Source organism: Rosa chinensis, chromosome 3 (assembly GCF_002994745.2).
Source record: "Rosa chinensis cultivar Old Blush chromosome 3, RchiOBHm-V2, whole genome shotgun sequence".
Classification (NCBI taxonomy): domain Eukaryota; kingdom Viridiplantae; phylum Streptophyta; class Magnoliopsida; order Rosales; family Rosaceae; genus Rosa; species Rosa chinensis.
Window position 1 is genome coordinate 3,486,141 of NC_037090.1, and position 14,441 is coordinate 3,500,581.

The 14,441-nt window shown below is 37.2% G+C and overlaps 2 protein-coding genes across 3 annotated transcripts; both read left to right on the forward strand.

The window, feature by feature from the left end:
• The first annotated feature begins 1,358 nt into the window (after nt 1-1,358).
• On the forward strand, nt 1,359-4,236 carry LOC112191551 (trafficking protein particle complex subunit 6b). The gene is made up of 4 exons (XM_024330914.2): nt 1,359-1,565; nt 1,945-2,062; nt 2,143-2,374; nt 4,001-4,236. The coding sequence occupies exons 1-4, from the start codon at nt 1,414-1,416 to the stop codon at nt 4,027-4,029; spliced, it is 531 nt and encodes a 176-aa protein (XP_024186682.1). The 5' UTR covers nt 1,359-1,413; the 3' UTR covers nt 4,030-4,236.
• A 216-nt stretch (nt 4,237-4,452) lies between these two features.
• On the forward strand, nt 4,453-7,813 carry LOC112192970 (GRIP and coiled-coil domain-containing protein 2). 2 transcript variants are annotated; one of them, XM_024332935.2, is made up of 2 exons: nt 4,453-6,836; nt 6,972-7,813. In XM_024332935.2, exons 1-2 carry the CDS (start codon nt 4,995-4,997, stop codon nt 7,677-7,679), a joined length of 2,550 nt encoding a protein of 849 aa, XP_024188703.1. In that variant the 5' UTR covers nt 4,453-4,994; the 3' UTR covers nt 7,680-7,813. The 2 variants fall into 2 exon arrangements, with proteins under 2 accessions (XP_024188703.1, XP_024188705.1); XM_024332937.2 differs by having other exon boundaries at nt 4,453-6,832; nt 6,968-7,813.
• The last annotated feature ends 6,628 nt before the right edge of the window (nt 7,814-14,441 follow it).

The window sequence follows — 14,441 nt, forward strand, 5'->3', positions numbered from 1 at the left end:
CTTCTGGAATGCTTTTATTGGTAAGAGATTCTCTTCTCAATTAGCTAATGTTTGGTTAGCAACGGGTCTTTTTACTCTGATGCAGATTTGGAAGGTGCGGAACAAGCTGGTCTTTGATAATAAGCAGCCCTCTCTCTGGCGTGTTCTTTGTTCAATTAAATCTTGGGTTCGTTTTGCGGCACCCTACTTTCCAGGTAGTTCGAAAGGTTTACTGGATGTAAATATTCTTAAGGAATTTGGAGTTCAGCCCATTATTCAACAGGTGCGCATCCCTCGTATGGTTAGGTGGCTTTCTCCGACTCATTCCTGGATTAAACTCAACACTGATGGCCTTGCTAAAGGGAATCCTGGGGCGGCGGCATGTGGTGGCATATTTAGAATTTCTGGTGGGCGTTATATTGGAGGCTACTGTCAGAACTTGGGTTTCCAGAATGCTTTTTATTCGGAGTTAATGGCAGTGATTATTGGAGTGGAGTTTGCTTATCAGTTTGGTTGGCATACTCTCTGGTTAGAGTGTGATTCTATAGGTGTGATTGAAGGGTTGAGGTCTTCTACCTACAAGCCCCCTTGGCCTATGCGTGTTCATTGGCACAATTGCTTAGCTCGTCTTAATTCGATGCAATTTTATTGCAGTCATATTCATAGGGAAGGCAATTCAGTGGCAGATTGCTTGGCGAATTTGGGATTGGCCTTTCCTTCTCTTTGCTGGCTCCCTACGCCTCCAATGGAGATTTTTTCTAAGCTTCGTAATGATGCCTTAGGAGTCCTCCATTATCGTTGATTTGGTTGGATTTTTCTCTTTTGTTTTCTTTTTGTGGGAGAGGTTTTGGTCTAGTCCCCCTTTCCCTTTTGTAATTTTTCTCTTTTTCTTTAATTAAATCCGGGCGTGGGGCTGAGCCTCCCAGTTAGGCTGGGTTCCAAACCCCTTCAAAAAAAAAAAAAAAAAAAAAAAAAAGTTCAAAAAAAAAAAAAAAAAAAAAAAAATGAGATGGGAGTGCCGAAGATAGCGCAACCTCACCAACAAATATGAAATAGCTAAAAAAATCTTTTTTTTTTCGGGTACATCAGAATCGAATCGAACTTCTAATCTAATCTATTTCTAACCCAATTCACCACTTAGACAATCTTTGATCTCGTAGTCGTACTATTTTTACGAAATTTTTCACTTCTTTTTTTCTTGGTTCGGTGTGACACAAGGAACAAATGGTAGACTGACTGAAATCTTTGACCATGTGTTTCGCCCTAACTCACTTGGTGCCTAGACATTAAGAAAGTCTCTAATGAGGCCTGTGTTGTAAGTTAGCCCAATAAGCCCAACTGCCCAACATAGAAAATCATTTCACTCACAGAGTAAAGATGAAGCAGAGCCAAAGTTCAGAGAAGAAGAGAGAGAGAGAGAGAGAGAGAGAGAGAATGGGGAGAGAGGTCTCAGAGAGCTGTGTGGATAGTCTACTCACAGAGATGGTCTCCATGTACTGCAATCGCTTATACGCCAATAAGCCCGAGCTTGCTGCAAGTAGGATCGACGCTATTGGCTACCAGGTCGGCCATCAGCTCTCCGAGAGGTACACCTCTCCGCACATTATCACTACTTCTCTTAAAGTCTTCTCCTTTCCAATTTTGTGCCCTAATTTCATTCAATTTGGGGCTTTCTGTGATTCCAAGACTTGGGCTTTAGATCTGAAATAGCTGTTGACAATTTGGTAGAGTTGAGAAAATGTGGGAAATTTGAGATCATGTGATTTTCAGTGTTTAATTTATGTAAAGATGTCTACTTTAGTTTCAAGGAAATTGCTTTACATGAGTAGAGTTGGTCAAAAATGTATATGTAGTATTCTTCATTTTTTTTTGGGTATGAATCTTGATCAAAGTTTTGGAATTGGAGTGAGGTACTGAGGTTATGTGTATTTGGGTGTAGAGTAATGATTGAGTTGTGGTTGTTAGGTATACAATGGAGCGGCCTCGGTTTACTGATCATCTCGATGCAATTAAGTTCATATGCAAGGATTTCTGGTCTGAGCTTTTCAAGAAGCAGATAGACAACTTGAAGACCAATCATAGGGTAACTTTCTAGAATCGATGTGAATTGGCGTTCGTTGTGTTTGTGTGGGTCGGATGAGATATCATGTGTTTGTCTTGCAGGGTACCTTTGTGTTGCAAGATAATCGGTTTCGGTGGCTTTCACGCATGTCTCTTGATCCGTCTGCTGAAAATGGAGACGTGTCTCAAGAAAATTCTGAGGCCTCAGCTGAAAACAAGGCGGCACAAGTACCAAACATGCATCTCCATTTCTCTTGTGGAGTCATAAAGGGGGCTCTTCATAACTTGGGGATTGCTTGTGCTGTTTCTGCAGATACTTCCCACCTCCCTGCATGTGAGTATCTCTCTGTTTAGTGCTGCAGAATTGTGACTACATTTAGCTAAATGTTCAGTAATTTACTGCCCTCTATCAGTAGCTACTGTGGGGTTTGTTAAGATTATATTGCCTGATGATCCTTGTAATGGATTGTCCATCTAAGTATACCTTATATGGCTTTAGGAATAGAAGCTCCATGATATGTTGGGTAGCTTGACTTTTATTGTCTGATAGGTTGATGACCTGAAATTCTTCATTGTTTGTTGAGTGAATTCTTCCTTGTTACGCTCGTATTTGTTAAGTGACAGTCTGCAATATAGTCACATATGTCTGTGTCATTTCAGTTTTTGTACCAAAAAGAGTATAGTATCTGATGTTTTGAGGTAGTAAATAAGGCGTCCCTTTGTTTCCCCCTAGTCATGGCCTCAATGGACCACATTATGGATTGATTATATGACAAATGCCACCTGGTATTTGGTTTTTGACTTGTTCTAACTCACCCATATTCAATTAGAGAATAGTAAAATTTGAAGCAACACCTAATAAACAGTAAAAAAGGACATTCTTGTCAAAGTCTTCTATCCAGCCCTGCTGCTTGGATAAAAGGTGAAGGTCTTGACCATAACCTGTGCTGGTAGAAGTACCTTTGAACCATGTATCCTGCACTTGTTCTGGGCTTAAGTATCTGTTCCATTCGAACACATGCTAACCTGTCTACTGAGTTTTTTTCATTCTTGGACTCTGATAGTTTCATCTTAGGTTTTGTTTTTGACCATCTCTTGGAATATCAATGGTGTTAGTTGATTCAGTAGTCCTTCAAACCTTGATTTATTTCTAATACAAGCATCTTATATTGAGCCTTTTGATGGTTCTTCTATATTTGGCCTATGTACTAGGTTTAAAGAATGAAAAAGAAAAATTATTTTTCATGTATCCCAATGCAGGCATCTAAGGGCTTGGTTCTGAGTGATGTATTTCATGTTATAATAGATCCTAAATTTCTTCTCAGAGAGCTTCTCAGACATACTAAACCTGTCCCCAAGAGGATAAATGGGGCGATTCTGGTGAGATCCAATGCAGATCCAACTTTCATGTTATAATAGATCCTTAATTTCTTCTCACAGAGAGAGAGAGAGAGAGAGAGAGAGAGCGGGGGGGGGGGGGGGGGGGAACTTCTCAGACATACTAAACCTGTCCCCAAGAGGATAAATGGGGCGATTCTGGTGAGATCCAATGTAGATCCAATTTTCTATTCACTCGTGGGATCCATGCAGTCCGTTTGATAGTTTAACCCTCTTTTGCCTAATTCATATCTCAAATTTTGTTTGTCCTGATTCTTGTGTATGATTTTCAAAGTAGAGATGTGTTATCCATGAAGTTGGGGGTGTTGCTTTCTCCATTATGATATTCCTTCTTTGTTCTTACTCCATTTGGTTTTGACATAGTAACATCTGTCTATCTATTTTTTACCGTTGCGATTCCTCATTAACATGTCTGGCACTGAATCTGACAGATATCCCACAACTTCTCGTCTTCTTGTCTTGTATACATGGTCTCTAAATCATTTATAAATCAAACTGTGGTTATTTTCTTTTTCTTTGGACATTCCTTGATGTAATTATATTCTTTGAAATTTATGAGCAGGTTCATTTGTGGTTCGTATAAAACCCTGATGAAAAATTCACCAAGGAACAGCAGAGAGCCAGAAAGATTGGGGTTCAATTCATTAGGTTATCAATTAAGACCTGTGATTTTCTCTTTCTCTTGTGCCAGAGGGATTTCACTATATTTCAGAATTTTTTTGTAACTTTCAAACTAACAAGAGTATTTGGGAGAAATCTCCTTTGAATTAGTGAACTGCTAGAAGCAGATACTATGGTGAATTGTTGTTCACAAGATTGTACCTAGTGTTGAGGATGCTATTGTAGGAGAACGATAAGAAATTAGAGTTTGTATTTATGCCATATATGAGAATATGAGACTGTTCTTCTCCATAGGAAAAAAAGAAAAGGAAAAAGATCATGAATAAAAAACCAAAAAAACAAACAGTAAATTTCTTATTGTGATATGGTAACATGAGCAAGGAAGGTCAATTTTACCCCCTCCAATCCAAGGTAGTATACGAAACCTGATATCAGACGGTAAACTGCGAAAAGGTCAATTTTGTCCCCCTTCGATCCAATCTAGTATGGGAAACCAGATAACAGAAGATAACAGAAGATAAACTCCTTTATCACAGTCATAAAAGAATTAGGATTAAGCGGTAAATCCCTAGTCAAATAGGACAAGGCTACCTACACCTTTCCCTTCCCCACACGGAAATAGGAATTGATGCCTATATATATGACGCTCACGACGGGAAGAAAAGCATAATAGTTTAAGCTTTCTCCTCTCCCCTGCACAGAGCACCATTAGCGATTCAAGAGACCCTATTTAGGTTCTAGGTTAGCCTTTCTCTTCTCCTTGCAGAGAGCGACGTTAGCGATTCAGCTTGTTTAAGCTTTACGCTTTCTCCTCCCGTGCAGAGTGCAAAGTTATTGATTTAGGGCTTTCTTGTTTTTCTAACCTTCCACTTTAAGATCTTACGCGGTAAGATCTTAGGGTTTTGGTTGTTTTTTAACTCACCAGTAAGCAGATTATGGAGAAGATGACATTGGATTCGAAGGAATATGAGTTGAAGAAGAACAGTATGAGAAAGATGTACGAGAGCTTGCACTCCCAAGCATCTTCCATGCTAGTCTTCACCCTTCAGTGGAAGGAACTGGAGGGATGCTTAGATTCGATCCGGGATGCGACCCAGACCCGACTCGAAGAGCTCCATGAACGAGAGCAGCAGTTGGATGCCAAAGAGTTAAAGATGGAGTCCAAAGCAAATGAGTTCCAGGAACGAGAGAAGCAGTTGGAGGCCAAAGAGTTAAAGATCCAGTCCGAAGTCAATGAGGCGTTTGGACTCGAAAAGCTGATTAAGGAGAAACAAACAGAGGCTCTAGACAGCAAGAACTACTTGAATTCGCTCCAGTTATTGATCAAAGAGCATACCGAATCAGAGAAAGAGCTTGGAGCCAAGGAAAGACAAATAGAGAGACGAATTCAAGAATTGAATGGGGTTGAGAGGAATATAGAAGAGAAGTTGAAGAAATCTCGTGAGGAACTGAATCAGATTCAGAGGGGGATTAAGGAGCAGGGTGTAGAATTTGATTTGAAAGAAAAGCAAATTAAAGTGAAAGAGGAGAAATTGAATCGGATTGAGAAGAATATCGAAGAGAAGTTGAAATTGGCAATTGAGGAGGAGAAGAAAGCATTTGATCCGAAACAAGAGCGTGTTACAGAAGAGCAGAAACTGAGAGAGGAGAGACTGCAAGAGGAGGAGAAGTTGAAAGAGCACAAGAAATCAGTAGTGGATGCCTCTAAGACACTCAAGTCAAGAGAGGAAATAAAGAGGGAACTAGAACTGAAAGTGAAAGATCATTGCTCGAGAAAGAAATCAATGGAGGAGTGGTCCTGTAATCTCGAACGTAAAGAGAGAGAATTAGAATTGAAAGAGAAGCAAGTTTTGTCAAAAGCAGAGGAACTTGACTCGCTTAATAAAAGGACCCTCAATGAGTTTCAGTTGATGGAAAAGGAACTTAGTTCAGTCGAAAGTACGATACAAGAACGTGAAAAGAAATTGGAAGCAGCCTCCCACCGACTTCAAGTGAAAGAGAGGCAACTTGAACTGAAAAGTGAAACAATGGAAAAGTTGCAGCAAGAATGCAAAAAGCAACTTGAAGCGAGAGAGAGACAACTTGAAGTAAAAGGTGGTACAATGGAAAAATTGCATCAAGAACGCGAAAAGAAACTTGAAGTGAAAGAGAGACTACTTGAAGAGCAGAGCAAAGAGCTTGAATTGACAAAGAAACAATTTGGTTGTCAAATGAAAGTAAAAAGTGAGCCACTGGAAAATACCCCAGCTGCTAACAATGCCATTGTTTCTTCATCTGCAAGTGATCATTCCAAAATCAATATCAGGGATGGTAGAGGCTTGCAACTATTCATGTATGAGCATATGAAGAGAAATGATTCAGTGAGCAAAGAAATCTCAGCTGTTCTTCAACAAGAGTCATTAGAGCCAGCAAAATTGGTTTTGGATGCAATGGCAGGGTTTCACCCTTCAAATTCGACTGTGGACAATAGGGAGTTTGATTTGGTAATTATTAGAAGGACATGTATTCTTTTGTTGGAAGAGTTAAAGAGAGTCTCGGCGCAAATTAATCCTCAGGTGAGAGAACAAGCAATAAAGTTGGCCGGTGATTGGAAGGCTAAGATGACGGTGGGGACTGAGAATTGGTTAGAGGTTTTGGGATTTTTGCGGCTTGTTACTACATATGAATTGACCTCTGCCTATGATGCAAATGAGCTTCAAGGTCTTCTTGATATAGTAGCTCAACATGAACAAGCAACTGAATTATCCCGAGCCCTTGGTACCACAGATAAGGCAGCTGCCAACAACATTAGTGTTGCATCTGTTAAAAATGAGAAAGCAGAATCGCCTGCACGAGAAACTTTTTCTTCTCGAAATCTTCAACCAACTGCCAAGAACAACATTATTGTCGCTCCTGTCACAACTAAGAAAGCTCCTGATGTCGAAACTAAGAATGCGAAAAGTTCTGCAGCAGCAATCTTTTCTTCTCCTAATCTTCAACCAGCTACCACTGTCCCAGCTAATGCTATTATTGCTATTCAGAATTTTATTAGAGAGAAGAAACTGGTGAAGGCTTATGGACGCATTCACAAATTCAAGTTATTAGACAAGTTCCCTCCAGCTCAAGTCTTAAAAGAATATGTTGAGAAGGCCATGAAGTGCATGGAAAATAGCGAGAGAAAAGACATGCTCCATCAACAGGATGAGGTTGTAGACGAAGGAATATCTGATCTACGACGTGCTATTGAATGCATCAAATATCACAACCTTGAGTCGGAATACCCTTCCGAGAGCATTGAGAAACAAATAGTTGTGCTACAGAAATTTATGGAGGATCGGAAAAAACAAAATCAGAAAAAACGCTTATGCAGCACAATTGATTCCAGCTTTCAACAGCAGGAACATAAATTTCAGCGGACATCCTTATCAGCGGGAAGACCATATGGATTGCACCCAGTCTATCCGAATCCAGGTTCATCATTTTACAATGGACAGTTTAGTATTCCTTCCAACAATCCCGTGCAGTTTAGCATGCCTGCCAACGGCGTTAATTATGAGTTCCCTAGAATATATCCATTCCCTCCATACCCTCGCCCTCTTGTATATAGACACCCTGGGTATGGCCTTCAAAAGCCATATTGAGATTTCTAATCTGATCAGATGCATTTTCCTAACTCATTGTTCTAACTTACTGACTTGCATGGTCTTTTTGTATCTTCATGTAATTTACACTTCCACATATGTAGTTTGCATACATATAGATCCACCATGGTTTTTTCAGCGAACTTCCATTTTATGGTGTCTAGGACGATTTTAAGCCATTTCAAATACTTGGTACCTTAACTCCTCTTTGTGGAAGTTACAAGTCATCTTGTGTTTGTGCTAGACATTGCATCACTAAAATGTCCTAACAAACTTATACAAAGTATGCAACCAAAGATCGATACTTGAGTTCTTTATATACTTGAGATACCTTAGTGCAATCCCCTAGTAGTAACATGTTGGTTAGCGTTTTAGCTTCATATAGCTAAATAATCAGTCACATTAAGTAGCTAAAAAATTAGTAATAGATCACTTGTACAAATTTTTAACAAAATTGAAAATCATTATAGTATCGAATTAGATCAAATAAATGGACGAACCAAATCTGTCAAATTTGAAATATTCACGTTCATAAATGATAAATCACTATTATAAATGCTTTAACGACTTCTAATTTGGTTGGAAAATTGTAAAAATGATCTACTCAAAAATATCTAAACATATAACGATTGATTTGTCGAAATATAATTGAACAATGAGTTTCACATAAAAATCTTTAGCTAATCATCATTATAGATTTATAGTGATTCTCATTAGAGCATCTGCCCTTAATTTACTGCCAAATTGATTACCATGACTTGTGGGTTAATAGTCCAACCGATTGCGCACAATCTGCACATTAGGCAGTGAATTGCAAATTGGTTACCACCAAATTGACCCATTTGTTAGTAATATATAAAATCTCAGAAGCAGCATCTGGGGTGAAAATAAAAAATTCACTAAAGAAATATCTCTTCGATGAGGAAAATCTTGTTAAGGAGGAAATATCTCTTCGAGGAGAGGAAATTTCGTCAAAGAGGAAAGATCTCTTTGAAGAAGATCTCAATAAGGCAAAACCCTTGAAGGAAGATCTCAATGAAGCAAAACTATTCGAGGAAGAATCCAAATGAGGCACAATCTCTTCAAGGTCGACTTGAGTATGAGGCACATTCTCTTCAAGGTCGACTTGAGTAAGATGAAGCTGAGTTGAGAAAGCCCAACCAATTTGTAGTGAAAGGTTAAGATCATCTCGACGAGGGATCTTTATGTTATTTTAGATCTTAGATACCCTACTACGTCTTATTCTTAATTGTATAAGTGCAAAAGAATAATGTGGGACTCTCACAGCACAAGAAAATGATCCAATTATATTATTTCATTCATAATGAAAATCACCAATACAAACTCTTGTGTTAGGGAAAAAGAAAGAGATAGGAATATGAAACTGTCAACAAATGTAAACTTAATCATTAAGATTAAGATTCCAAAATCTACTAGGATCTGAAAACGTATAACAGTTGTCAAGAAAATGATGAAATACATGTTTATCAAACTGAACTGTGAATATAAATCAAGGACAAAAAGAACACCACATGTTGCTATCATTACAGAGAGTATGTATCAAACTTCAATCTCACTAAGTCGTCGAATCGAATCTTCGGTTTTTTTTTTAGAGGCTGCTGCACATTGTTTGTACTGATATTCATATGATCATGTTTACACGGCCGACTTTGTCACGTACCCTATTCTTCTTTGGATATCTAGGTTTTCTATGTCCATAGTTTTTGCACAAACTACATTTTCGGTTGCTCTTAGGTCGTTTTACAACTGACCCGTATTTACTAGATTAGTGATACCACGACTTAAAACCTCCTCCGCCAAACAAAAAAGAAGCGGAGATAAAGGATCTCCTTGATAAACTCCTCTTGCACAAGAGAAATAGAAATTAATAAACGCAGGCCTCCCATTATAAATAATTTAGCTGACTGAATAATTGTTCGCACCCATCCTACAAGAATATAATTAAAACGATATGCCTCAAGAACACGAATGAGTTTTGTTTGGTCCCTCTTTGTATCTCTTCTTTTATTCTTTAATAAATTTCTTCTACGGAAGCTCATAAAAAAAAAATCATTAGTTTTCTCTTTTACTTTTCTTTTTTATTTCTTAATAAAATCTTAATTTTATGTAAAAAAATATAGTCAATATTTCTATATCGTTCGGTTTTAGAGATTATTTTGTCTTTATCATCCCTCACGCTACCTCATGTTTAGGGCTTTAGGTTAGGGTGTAGAAATAATACACCATTATTTTCTACACTATACATCATTATTTTCTACACCATTAAATATTACACAAGAAATGAAGAGAAAATGATATGGAAGAGAGAGAACATATACTAAATTCGATTTTTACTATAAACAAAAACGAACAAACATAATTAGTAAAATTTATTGAAAACATATCAATTATGAGAGAGAGATCTTAGATAGGAAAGCCAGACTTCTCTCTCTAAATTTATTGAAACCAAATGACGAACATGATTTGATCAAACAAATTTTCTTCAACGACAAGTACATGCACAATGTCCTTTGACGCATTTGTAAGGGTTGCACCCGTTGGGACAGGCGAAAATGCATTCCCAAGCCCATATACAAGTCACCTGAATTTGTGGTGCAGGTGCAATCTCACTGGAATCATAATAACTAGTGTATCCATTAGCCTTCAATACGGGCAAGCCTGCACCCAAGTAATCAATAATCAATCAATATTTTTTTATTAATATATGCATAATAGCCATAATTTGATAAAAATTAAGAATACAAAAATCACAATCATCTATATCTTGTGACGTATGAACTGGGGCTAATTAATCAACTAATCAAGTCTTGCATGGATTACGTATGTTAACATTAGATCCATCACATCAAATTGAACTTGGGCTAATCCAATTAAGAGGTGTAGGTAGCGTAAATTTAGGGTTTCAAAAACCAAAACTCTATTTGATAGTTTGTTATACTCCTAAAAACCAACAAATAATTCAATCCATCACAAAAATATTGCAGAGTACTATGTGCATATATGTGTGTGTGTGAACGATTTGGAGAGACAGTCACTCACAGTAAGCAACGAGTAGAAAGGTCATGATAACCAAGAAAATCGATTTAGGTGCAGAGTTTTCCATTTGATAGAAATTTTATATGACAAACTATAAGTACAAGCAATGTTGTACATCAAAAACTTAGAGAATGAACCACATTTATACTAGTGCACCAATTAGACGTTTTTCTTTTCTTTTTTTGTTGAAAGGAATAATAATAATAATAATTAGGCGTTTTTTTTTGTAAACAAAGGAAAGTGACTTAAATATTAAAAACAGAAAGTCAAACGTCAATAAAAATAATTTCCTTTTTTGGGAATGAATAAAAATAATTTCCAAACAAAAGAGTGGTCAACTTGACTGGGTTCCAAACCCCATTATTTCAAAAAAAAAAAAAAAAAAAAGAGTGGTCAACTCCAATTACGAGCGGAAAATCAGAAAGACGTGAAATAGGGGGGAACTTCGTGGTCGTATTGATTTAGATGATCATTACAGTGCAACGAAAAACATAACAGTCAGAAAGAAGGTGGGAATTTTCTGATATCATTCTTCTCTACGAACAGAGTATATATATACATCAAGTCCTATTACAAAAGAATATTATTACAAAAGAATATTCCTAATATAATGGCATAATTTAAGCCAGCATTCCAGCATTGTCGGCCATCCAGCATTCTAGGGTTGTCGGCCATCTTTGTCAGTATGACTCACGCCAACACTCCCCCTTAAGTTGGTGCATACAGATCACGGATGCCCAACTTGTCAAGTGAGTCATAAAAGGCTTTACTCGATAGAGCCTTTGTAAGAATATTCGCCAATTGCTCTTCAGTAGGAACGAAGGGAAACAAAATGACCTGTTCATCCAGCTTCTCTTTAATGAAGTGTCGATCTACCTCCACATGTTTCTTGCGATCATGTTGAACCGGTATATGAGCAATTTCAATTGCAGCCTTATTATCACAATAAAGCGGCATAGCCTTTTTTGGCATGAACCCCAAATCTCTCAACAAATTTCTCAACCACAACATCTTACAAAGTTCTCGGGCCATTCCTCTATATTCTGCTTCTGCACTGGAGCGAGCCACCACCTTTTGTTTCTTGCTCTTCCAAGTAACCAAATTACCACCTGACGCGCCTTTAGCAAGCGCGCAATTTAACCCTGAAAATATCGTTAGTAGTATAAGCAAATAGGGATCGTTCTATTCCGGGGATTGAGGGTACACTTGTAATTGTGAAACAAATAAAGAAAAGTATTATTTACAAAAATAAAATAAAGAATATAAATATATACAATTGTATAAACAAATAAAGAATTAGAATAATAAAGTATTATTTACAAAAATAAAATAAAGAATAGAAATATATACAAGTAACAAAATAAAAAGGGGGGGTTTAAGAATTATAGAATTGAAAATTAAGATAAAGAAAATAAAGAAAATGTAAAAACATATATACAAGGGTGGATCAAAACCACATCCATATGCAAGAAATCCAATTACAATTCATATAGTTGATTTTAAATGTCATGAGAGAGGAGTTGATCATGTGAAACATTCGAAAGCAAATGATTTCCCATATTTTACTTTTCAATGCTAATTAACCTAAGCGAAAGCACCTAGATTAATCCTATCAAACATGCAATTAAGCCCTAGAAAGCTAGTCAATCATGACATGTTCAACGCATTAGACATAGAGAAAGGCTATCAACTCAAGTGTACAACTTAGTATGGAAAAGTCCACCTAATTGCAATCCTCTTTAATTAAATTCGGTCTTTGCACAAAACCTTTACTACTTTGATTCAAGTTTACACAAAACGAAAAGTCGATTTCATGTTCTTAAACCTAGCACCAATTATATCAAAACCCTAAGTGTTTGCAACCACATAAGATTAAAATACAAAAGTTTTCTATCATGCAAATTTAATTAAACAAACCCACATAAGCAACATAAAAATCAACATATAGAAATCACAACTTTATCTCAAAACATATAAACGGGCTTTAAACTTTGCCCTTAACATTATTTGTTAACTAGAATTCATAGTTCTACAAATCTAAACAAAGAAAACCAAAAGAAATTACAAGGAAAAAGATAGAATTACACCATGAAGGGAGTGGATGATGAAGAGCTTGAGACGTTGATCTTGAATCTTTAAAGCAAGACTTCACTATCACGGCACAAGGTGGATGATGACGGCTAGGAGGCTTCATGGCTTCTTCTTCTCTTCTTCTCTTTGCTTAAAAATGCAGAAACTTAAAACTAGAGAATGGAGAGAAAAATGGAAAGGAAATGGAGAGACAAAGAAGATGAGATGGATGAAGGAATTGGTGGGAAAATGGAAAGGAAATGGAGAGACAAAGAAGATGAGATGGATGAAGGAATTGGTGATTGAGAGTGAGAGGAGAAGGTGTTTAAATAGGGAGGAAAAAGAAGAGTGAAATGATGAGATGAAGAAAAATAATGAAAGTGGAGTATGAGAGTGGTTTGTAAAATATGTAAAAGATGAGGTAATGATGAAAGCAAAGCATGAAGGTGAAGAAATGTGGAAGTGATGATGATCTTTTAGAGTAGAAAAATGTATCCAAGGAAAAAGAAATGCTTTCTTCATGTGGGTGGGAAACATGAATATGTGGTGTTGAGCTGTTTTCAAGTCAGTTTCTTCCCCTTTATTCCTTCAATTATTTCTCTAACAAGACTTCATTATATGCCTTCGACTTCTTCATATGAAATTATCCACCATGAGTGTAGATTACTGTGGTAAAATTTCAGAATTTCTTGCCATGTGGTTGGGCCGGAAATGCTGCTGGACCTCTTACAGGTCCAGTTTTCCGGTTTTGCTTCTGTAGAGAATTGGGCTGATTGTTTGAAGGCCTTCCACTCATATTTTTCTCTGGCACTCTTCATAAGAAATGATCCTTTGGGTGTCTAGAATGGATCTGGAAGGTTTCAGCTCATTTGAAGTTCATTTGGTCAGGCGGCCGCTCCTTCTTCTTTGCTTGGCTTGGTTTCTCCTAGCCGGAGTAGGAATATGTGTAAAATTGATCTTTTAGTACATTTCCATTTTTTTCCATCATTTCCAGGTAATTATGGACCTAACGCTCATTTCACCTTCATTTACTCCAATGTACCTAAAAATAGAAATTGAATTAAAAATCGATTCAGTTAAGGAATTAACTAAGCAAAATGTGAGGAATTAACTATTAAAATACCGCATTAAAATGCTCCTATCACCACCCACAAACGTGAAGTAGCCCGAAGTAGACCTGTGATCTATAATATTACCTGCTCAGTCTGTGTCTGTGTATCTGGAAACATCCAAGTGATTGTTCTTTGAGAAAACTAATCCCTTCCCTGGAGCAGACTTTAAATACTGCAAAATACGAAATACAGCATCCATATGGGTCTCACTAGGATTATGCATAAACTGACTCACCACACTAACTGCATAGGCTAAATCTGGTCTAGTGTGGGACAAATAAATCAACCGTCCAACTAACCTCTGGTATCTCCCTTTATTTGTGGGTACTTGATCCAAATACTCTGCTAACCGATGGTTATGCTCGATAGGAGTATCAATAGGTTTACAATCAAGCATACCTGTTTCTGTCAGCAAGTCTAGGACATACTTCATCTGACTTAACACAACACAATCCTTCCCACGAGCAACTTCAATTCCAAAAAAATATTTCAAATTACCCAAATCTTTCATCTCAAATTCAGA